Source organism: Aplysia californica, unplaced genomic scaffold, assembly GCF_000002075.1.
Source record: "Aplysia californica isolate F4 #8 unplaced genomic scaffold, AplCal3.0 scaffold00667, whole genome shotgun sequence".
Taxonomy (NCBI): domain Eukaryota; kingdom Metazoa; phylum Mollusca; class Gastropoda; order Aplysiida; family Aplysiidae; genus Aplysia; species Aplysia californica.
Window position 1 is genome coordinate 393,931 of NW_004797937.1, and position 10,000 is coordinate 403,930.

Consider the following 10,000-nt stretch of genomic DNA (forward strand, 5'->3'; position numbering starts at 1 on the left):
GGGGGGGGGGGGTAACTTCTAGATCCATGGACGAAAATCTCGAACCCAACCGAACAGATTCTGCCAATAGAATAGAATTTTTCTAATTGCGGTCCTTGAAATTAGGCCAGACAGATTTCCCTTCACGGTAAATTGTAAATACACATATTTTGATTTTAAGCAGATTTTTTACTATTTTTAGATTGTTATTTTACGTCTTTTTTTTTTTTTTTACATTTAAAAATCTGATCGTTAACCCGAAACCTAGTCGTGCAATGAACTTTTGTGAATGCAACCAACTTATGTTTCGCGCGCTCATATGACCTTATGCAGTTGCGAGCGCCGTAAAACCCTTAGGAAAACGAAAAAAGGATTCGTCAAGAGTTATTATTTTGGTACCATGCGACCGATTAGACTCGGGACCTTAAAAAAAACAAACGGGTTTGGTTTTGAAGGTCTCACACCATGCCTCTGATGTGGCTTGCTCCTTCTTTCCGATCAAACATCTATCGTCCTTATCTCTCCTCCTTGTTTGTGTTTGTTACTCTCTTGTAACACCTCTGATCTTGGGTACTTATATAACCTTATGGGGTTGCAAGTGCCGTAAAACTCTTACTGAAACTAGAAAACCATGCCCCTTCGTGGAGAAAAATCTGGCTGGCCTCGATTCAAGCAAATAAATTCGATTGGCGCATTGCGCACTGAGTATAAGGCATGGGGTTCATTAATATCTTTTACGAGCAAGCTGTTGGCAGAATCGAGCTTAATGGATAAGTAGCCGAAAGATGTTAGCTTCAACTCACTTTTTTATGTTTTCCCTCAACGTATTTTGTCATGACATTGTTATTACTGTTAATAGCCCGGTTGATTTACCCAGTAAAACGTTTCTCATACATACAGCACCTGCCTCATCACATCCACAATAATTTGAATAATATTATACTGAACACATTGTCTTTTCTTTTTACTGATGGAGGTGGCCACAATGAGGTTACGATGTGAGTTCACACTGCCTGTCGAATTTTTGTATTTGTGAGGCATGGTGGTGAAATCAAGCGCTCGTCAAAATAATACAATCAAAGAAATTGGATTTTTTTTTTGGCAGATGGGCAATTTGTTTTTACATTTTTCCTCGAAACCTTTTATGTTCTTTGAAAACACATTTGCGTGTGAATTTTACTGGAAAACGTTGATTAAAGTCACAAGATATGTAGGTTTTCAGTTTCCTAGGACTTTCAGGCAATGGAAGTTACCAAACGTTGGCTGCCATTTTGTCGGAAATTTTACCTCTGAAACAAGGAGACCCTGACCTCCTTCAATCGCAAATATTTCGACTTCTATTCAACATGGATGGGTGTTTTTCATTGAAAAAAAGGCAAATGAATTTAAAGCTTTTAGATGATAACAATAACTCCACTTGCCCAAAAATTGACGAGCGCCTGATTCCATCGCGTTGTGACAAATTTGATTCAGTCGGGGCCAGCAAGATTTTTCCTTGGTGGGTGGAACAAAATAAAGTTACAACCTGGGCACAATTCGATTGAATTCGACTAAATTCGTCTAGTGACCTTCAAATCCTAACGTGTTTGCTTTCAAGCCCGCGAGTAGAATTGGTTATTGTGCCGAAGTGGTAGTTTTTGCCTTTCCCTTTGCCTGTGGCCGAAGAAAGCCAAAGAGTAGCCAATATGGACGTGCAGATAGATAAGTGGGCCAGCATGAGAGTTCATATTGTAATGTGTAATTTATTACTATGTATTAAATGTTCTCCTCATGTATCTTGAACCCCCCCCCAGCCCGTACGGTACCACTGACTGAAGTGTCTTTAGGCCATTCCCAAAGGGGGGTCATTAACATCTCGAGTTCTTATGCACAGTAGAATTGTAATTGTAAGTAGGTTGATTCATCAATGCCATGCTCATAACTGTACCTGAACTGCAACAGGGAACTGCTGCTTTTTCTTTCCTAGTCTTTACTGTCGTCATTTTTCCTCTACTTTTTTTCATTTTTGTCACACTCTTGTGACCCGCTATTTCCGGGGTGCCTTGATAGTCGATGCAGACTTTGTGCTGTTGAAGCTAGAGGCTAGAGAGGTGAGCAGAGTGAGTCTGATTCCCTGTAAGGACTTCTCTGTAGACATCCACCCCTTGGCGCTCATATGACCTTATGTCGTTGCGAGCGCCGTGAAACCTCTACTAAAACTAACAGTGTCTTGATACGTCTTGAAAACACTACAAATGTTTCTGTTGACTTGGTAGAGAAAAAATGAGGCTGGCCCCGACTCAGTTCCATCGAATCCGAATGGCAGCGTGTGGAACTTATGTCGGGACAAACTGGTGTCTTTTTTTTTCGGGACCAAGCGCAAAAGTTCGTGAAGAAAAGGGATTCAACGGCTCAGTTCAAGAAGCCCTGTATGCCACATTTGTCTAAAAATCAACCTTTTTTTTTGGGGGGGGGGGGGGGGGGGGCTTTCCTGTGGCCGCAGATCTTTCTTCGTCACATATCTTTTTGCCCACCCCCTCACCTCCTTTGCCCACCTAGCCTTTTCGGACATGGGCGAAACATCTCGGAGGTCCCGTGTGCAAGTTGTGCATGTTAAAGATCCCTTGGTGGTCTAAAATTGATAGGAGTAGTCTTCGGCCACCACCCAGGCAAAATTCAAAATTTCCTACCAACTGAAAATGTTTTATGTGTCCCACGCGTTCATATGACGTTATGCAGTTGCGAGCGCCGTAAAATACTTACAAAAACAAAATCACATCTTTCTGATGTGAGGACCAAGCTGTGAAAAAGTCGATTTTTAGCGAAGATCGTACATAACAAGATAGTTCACTCAGGAAAAAAATGACCGTGTAAGTCCGCGTTTTGGGTCAGATGGCGCTGCAGTCTTTCTTTTGAAGCTCTCTTTCCTCTCTCCAGAAGAAGATTAGGAATTGCAGTTTGTTAGTTTCACTTTTATTGTTTTTCACACAAGTAGAGTAACTCTGATCGCAAAATCCGCACTTTTTCAAAGAGGTGGCCCCTGAATATTGGGGACACTTTTTTATTGGCGCAAACAAAAAATTGGACTATCTTGCTATACACGATCTTTGATTTTAGTTAATGTCATGGTATACTGTGGGGGTTTTTTAAATTATTTTTTTTTAAAAAACTGAACCGTCAAAAAGTAAACCTGCCCAGTCGAACAGATATGTGTGTCAACGGCACGTATTGTCTGGAAGCACGACTATCAGTTTCGTGCAAAGCTTTTAGACATGAGTGCCCTTCACAACAATCATCATCATCATCATCCGGTGCCTTGCCGACTGGCGTGGGCGATATTGGACCTCCAATTCACCCTGTCCTGCGCTGCAGCAATGGTGTCTGTTGTTCTTGCTGCTCCCAACCATGTTGTCGTCTTGTCCTGTATCTTTTCCCTCTATCTGCCTCTGCCTCTTTTTCCATCAGACTTTCCTGTTGTTACAATATTCTCTAATGCTTCTTTCCGCATTGTGTGTCCGAAGAAATTTGCCTGTCGTTTTCTTATACATGTATTCGTGATAAGTTGTTTTCTATAATTTGCTTCAACCAGGACTTCTTCATTTGTTTTTCTGGCTGTCCATGGGATACGTAGCATGCGTCTTATGAACCACAACTCTGTCGCTACAATTGTTCTTTCCAGCTGTTTATTGATTGTCCACGCTTCGCACCCGTATAATAGGAGGATTGGCTCAATGTAACTTTTCAGTACTCTTTTTCGTTTCCAGTGACAGATTGGTGTTTGTTAGTATCTGTTTCATCTTGTGGAAGGTTGCTTTTGCTTGGCAAATGCGGCTTTTAATTTCGGTGTGACATCTACCATCTGATTTCGATATAATGGTCCCCAAATATTTAAAATGTTGTACTTGCTTGAGGGTGGTATCGTTGATTTTGATATTGCATCTTGGGATAGGAGTTTTTCTGCTTATCACCATCGTTTCGGTTTTCTTGATGTTTAGGCTTAAGCCCATGTTGTCACTGTCTTGTACGATGACATTTAATAGATTCTGCAGGTGTTCTTCATCTTCTACTATTAGGACTGTGTCATCTTTTAAGCTAATTTGCCCCCTTATATTGTAGACCTAGCAGATATAGACTAAAAGGTTTAGCGGACTTGTTTGGGATCACGAACAAAAGAAAAAAGAAAAATAAATAGGGGTGTGATTTCTAACTAGTCAAAAACACAGAATACATGTATATTTGATCACATTTTGATATACTATAATGACATAAAGTAGAAGGTAACATGGAACCTGTCTAATGCACCCATTTTACCCTCTCTCCAAACGCCAGATTCCTGATGTAAAAAAAAAATACGACAGGTTAACTGAAAAGCTTTGTCTGAATTGATCATTATCTGATTTTTCCCCTAAAAAATTCAGGCGGTTTTTTTACGCCCCCATCGACTCATTTAGCAAGCAGGCTTCAGCCCTGCCTGTCGGGGCCACACCAGGGTGAGAGAGATGTAAGATCATTGCAGAAAGACAGAGATACTGTTATCTTCGCCTCTCATTTGACATAATTTATGTTGCAAGTTCAGTAAAACTCTTTGTGTGGGTGGTTGGCGGGTGCTCTGGTGTGGTTTGCTCCTTCTTTCCTATCAAATATCTATCATCCTGATCTCTCCTCCTTCTTCTTTATGTTTGTTGCTCTCTTGTAACACCTCTAATCTTCGACACTTATATGACCTTATTGTGTTGCAAGTGCTGTAAAACTCTTACTAAAACTAAACTCTTTGTGGCGTCGGTAACCTAGTGGTTGGGCTACCGGACTCGTAATCGTGAGGTTGTGGGCTCAGACTCGAAGTTGTGTCCTTGGGAAAGGCACTTTACGCGAATTTTCCTTACTTCACCCAGGTGGGAATGGGTACCTTGTCATAGATAGCAAAAGAGCTTGTTAATATGTTGTTAATGTTTTAGGGCTAATAAAAATGGCAGCTTGTACTATTATGCTTGCGGGAGTGGGTGGTTAGCGAGTGCTCTGGTGTGGTTTGCTTCTTCTTTCCTATAAAAAATCTGTCGTCCGTATCTCCCCTTCTTCTTTTTTATCTTTGTTACTCTCTTGTAACACTTCTAATCTTCTGGCGCGCATATGACCTTATGCTGTTGCGAGCGCCGTAAAACCTCTACTAAAACTTTTTAAATGCTCGCTGGAGGGGGGGGGGGGGGGTTGAGGGCGCCACTGGTAGGTCCTACTTTTTTTAAACTTTCCTTCTGTTGTGTCTGTCTGTCTGTTTTACTTTTTCCCTGCACTAAATGACGTTTATCGTGTTGGTGTGCTTCTCTCTACTCAAACAAACAAACGGTAAGCTTTCCAGGAAGTTGAGATTGTTTGCGAATGCTATCAGGTCTTTTGGGGTTAATAATATAGATTGTAAAGTGCACAGTGTTGAGCGGAAATTTGCACTTTGCACATGTTATTATTATTATTATTATTATTATTATTATTATTATTATTATTATTATTATTATTATTATTATTATTGTTATTATTATTATTATTAATTTTATTATTATTAAAACAAAATCTGAAGCTTTAGGAAGATTGATGAGAGACTGCGGAGTATTTGTTTACTTGACTTGATCAGATGACGTTTTTCTCCCCAGCCGACCTTTCCCTGGTGGACCCCAGTGCCGACTGTGTCTACTTCTGCGGCAACTCTCTGGGCCTGTGCCCGAAGAAAACCAAAGAGTACATGGACGTGCAAATAGATAAGTGGGCCAAAATGTGAGTTCACGTTCTCTTATGTATCCTCATCATCATCCGGTGTCTTGCCAACTGGCGTGGGCGATCATGGACCTCCACTTTCATCTGTCTTGCATTACAGCAATGGTGTCTGTTGTTTTTTTTTTTGCTGTTCCCAGCAATGTTGTCAACTCGTCCAGTATCTTTTCCTTCAGTCTGCCTCTGCTTCACTTTCCGTCAAACTTGCCTTTTGTTACAATATTCTCCAATGCTTTTTTCCGCATTGTGTATGCAATGAAATGTGCCTGTCGCTTTTGTATATTCGTCATAAGCTGTTGTCTGCAATTTGCTTCAACCAAGACTTCTTCATTTGTTTTTCTGGTTGTCCATGGGATACGCAGCATGCGTCTTATGAACCACAACTCAGAAACGTTTATTTGTTTGTTCTCCTCATGTACCTGGAAACATCTTGAAGACGCAACTCTTGAACATTTGAATCATCCTTCCATCCTCTCCTTCCACCCCTTCCCCTCCCTCTTCCACCCATTCCCCTCTCCCCCTTCTTCTACCCTTCCTCCTCTTTCGCCAGTCCCTCCTCCCCCTTCTCCTAATTGATCCTACCCCCATTCCCCCACCACCACCACCCCAACCGCTCCCTCATCTCTCCTCCCTGCGTCACTTTTTAAAGTTTGAAGGTGGAATCCTCCCCACCCCCGCACCAGTAATGCCCATTTCAATGGGTTTGTTGATGTGTTATTTGATAATATCTTTTTATTGCCATTATTGTTATTGTTGTTTGTATAGGTTGCATGAAGATTGACTAAAAACACATACCATCGTTTTGTTTGCCCCAAAAACAGCATGTTCTCACAAGTCAACTCCTGACCTATCACCTGCCCATGAGGATGTTTTTGTGTGTATGTGTGTGCGTATGCATGTGCGTATGTGTTTGTATGTTTGTGTGCGTGCGTGTGTGTGTGTGCATGCACGCTTGTGTGTGTGTGCGTGTCTGTGTCTGTCTGTGTTTGTCAGTCTCCCATCATGTCATTAGCCGGTTTGCTTGGCTTAAATCCTCCAGAACTATTGTTAAGCCTGCTTTAGCGACCGACCACCTGTCCAAGACAATCACCTGTACAAACGACCGCTTCCCAACGTTCCTTTTGCGTTTTTTATTTCTTAAAATCTCATGACGTGGTGGAATCAGGCTCTACTTCTTTTGTATATTTGTCGCACTCTTATGAGTCGCTATTTCCGGGGTGCCTTGATAGTCGAAGTAGACTTTGTGCTGTTGAAGAGAGGTGAGCAGAGTAAGCCTGATTCTTTGTGAGAACTTCTCTGTTGACACCCACCCCTAGGCGCTCATATGACCTTATGCAGTTGCAAGTACTGTAAAACCTCTACAAAAAAAAACCCCAAAACAAGACGTCCATATACCTGTCTGTGAGACAATCACTTTTCTTCTCGACAATGGGTGGCTGTCTTGGACAATTTCAGCTGTACTTCTATAGAAATAGAAATCATATTTCGTGTAGCGCGAACGTCAGCTTAATTTCAAGTTCTATGCACTTTATCATCCCTTTGCTCTTTCTGTTTGTTTGTTCATCAACTTTCTTTTTCTTTGCAATGAATGACCGTTATTGTATCGCTGTTTGGTGGGTGGTTGGCGGGTGCTCTGGTGTGGTATGCTTCTTCTTTCCTCTCAAACGTCTATCGTCCTGATCTCTCCTCCTTTTGTGTGTTTGTTACTCTCTTGTAACGCCTCTAATCTTCGGCACTTAAATGACCTTATTGTGTTGCAAGTGCCGTAAAACTCTTACTAAAATATTTTCAAAAAGAATAGTATTGCTGTTTGAATGACCATTATTGTGTCTCTGTGCTTATCTTTGCTAAAGAATATTGAAAAGTCAAGGAATGATTGTGGGTGGTTAGCGGGTGCTCTAGTGTGGTTTCCTCCTTTCTTATCGAACACCTGTTGCCCTCATCTCTCCTCCTTTAACTTGCATATTACTATCTAGTAAATCCTCTTATCTTCGGCACTTCATGACCTGATTTTTTTGTTGCAAGTTCCTCAAAAGTCCCACAAAAACTAAAATTGTACTTTTATATTTGTGTGTATGTGTGTGTGTGTGTGTGTGTGTGTGTGTGTGTGTGTGTGTGTGTGTGTGTGTGTGTGTGTGTGTGCGTGCGTGGTGAAATAGCAAACCAATGTGCCAGGATTTGAACAATAAAGATTTATCTTATCTTATCTTGTTTTGTCTTGTCTTCTGTTGTCTTATCTTATCTAAAAAAAGGAATGCGTCTTATCTTTAGGGGTGTACAGGGTCACACCAATGGAGAGCTCCCCTGGGCCTGGTGTGATGAATGTCTGGAGGAAGACATGACCAAAATTGTCGGTACGTTTGTTGTGAATTATTTTCATGTTCATGATTTTGAGCCCCCACCAGGGCAGTGCTACTGGCTGAAGTTGTTTTTAGGCCATTCCCAAAGGGGGGGGGGGGGGGGGGGTATTAACATGGTCTTATGCACTGCAGAATTGCAAATGGGCTGATTTTTCATATTCATACTTTGCCAGAACAACATAGGGGGAACTGCTGCTTTTTCTTTCCTCATCCTTACTATCGTCATTTGTCCTCTACTTCTTTTTTATGTTTGTCACTCTCTTATGAACTGCTATTTCAGGGGTGTCTCGATAGTTGAAGCAGACTTTGTGCTGTTGAGGCTGGAGAGGTGAGCAGAGTAAGCTTGATTCCCAGTTTGTACTTCTCTGTTGACAACCCCAAGGCGCTCATATGACAATATGCAGTTGCGAGCGCTGTAAAACCTTACTAAAACTAAAAAACTAAAATGATTTTGAGAAGAGGTATGTGTACACTTATTGTGAAAGCAGTTGTTTTCATGTTCATGTTTTTTTAGAAGTTTGGGTGCGTTTGTTGTTATAAAAACAGTTTTTACGTTCCTTGTTTTGAGTAGTTAATTGTTGGTACGTTTATTGTCATAATAGTAATTTTCATGTTCATGATTTTGAGAAGTTGGGTACATTTATTGCGGTAACAGTAGTTTTCATGGTCATGGTTTTGAGAAGTATGGGTACCAATACATCCGCAGAGAAGAATATATCTCCAGCGAAATAGAAGAATTTGAAGAATTAACGGTTACGATAACTTGTGGCCTCTGCTGTGGCCGATGAGACCAATTCTGGCAGAGAAAAGTTTGCCACATTTTGAAAATTTAAAGGCTTCACATCCACAATTGTTTTCATGTTCATGATTTTGAGAAGAGGTAGATCTATGTGTACAGCCTGTACTATTTTATTATATGGGAACTTAATTTAATTACCCAACGCAAATTTAAAATGTTGGTATTATTTATGTAATTTACGATGTATGATGTACGCTGTTATCATAGAAGTCTCATCTATAAAATGTATGTTCTATGCTATCGTCCTTATCTCCCCTTCTTCTTTTTTATGTTTGTTACTCTCTTGTAACTAACGCCACTAATCTTCTGGCGCTCCTATGACCTTATGCAGTTGCAAGCACAATAAAACCTCAACTAAAACTAACTATGTTATGTGGGCCAGTGGCCTTAAACATTGAATAAATACCTAGCTATGTATAGCTTTACTTATAACTTACCTAAGTACTTACTAACATGTTCATAGTTTGATTCAGTGCTTATCAACCTGGGCGATATCGAGAGTCCTGTTGTAGCAATTCCTCTGTGAACAATGGACAATTTGGTGGCTACAATCTGATAACTCTAACAAAGCAGTAAAGTGAGGAACTTGTCTTTTTTCATCCAAGCAGGGGGACTTGTCATGCGATAGTCTTTTGATCTGATTTATGACTTTTACCTAGAACTGTGAAATGTAGACCCTCTATAGTAAATCTTATTTGGTATTTTGTAAATAATCTGCTTTCTTTTCATATTGACAATATGAAAGCGCTGTGAAGTTTTTTGCGCTTTGCTCATCTCACCTTCTCCGCCCCCTTTCATTGCAATACCCCCCCCCCTCTTCATTTTTCAAGTCATGTTAAACACGTTGTTGATAAATGATCTCATTGCTGATGGCAATTCACATAACTCCCCAGGTTGTAACAGAGAGGAAATTTCCATAATGAATGGACTGACTGTGAACTTACATTTACTTCTGGTAGGTTTTTATGAGGAGAAGGTAAAGATTTTATGGTTCAATTAGTATTGCCAATGCAATTCTAGTCTAGGTCACAATGGGAAGTTATCAGAGCAGTACACTTAGAAATTTTTTTTTAAAGCATGAAAGCTGCGTACTGTCAGAGAAGCGCGGCTCTGATGGTGCGTT

At 40.7% G+C, this 10,000-nt stretch overlaps 1 protein-coding gene across 2 annotated transcripts in view; it reads left to right on the forward strand.

Annotated features, from left to right (window-relative positions):
* The window catches only part of LOC101859889 (kynureninase), a 45,508-nt gene that overhangs the window by 21,341 nt on the left and 14,167 nt on the right, over positions 1-10,000 (forward strand). For both annotated transcript variants that reach the window (XM_013087987.2, XM_005108192.3), the window contains 3 exons: positions 5,601-5,721; positions 7,990-8,072; positions 9,771-9,832. In XM_013087987.2, the coding sequence (XP_012943441.1) occupies positions 5,601-5,721; positions 7,990-8,072; positions 9,771-9,832 (266 nt within the window). The remainder of the gene's footprint in view (positions 1-5,600; positions 5,722-7,989; positions 8,073-9,770; positions 9,833-10,000) is intronic.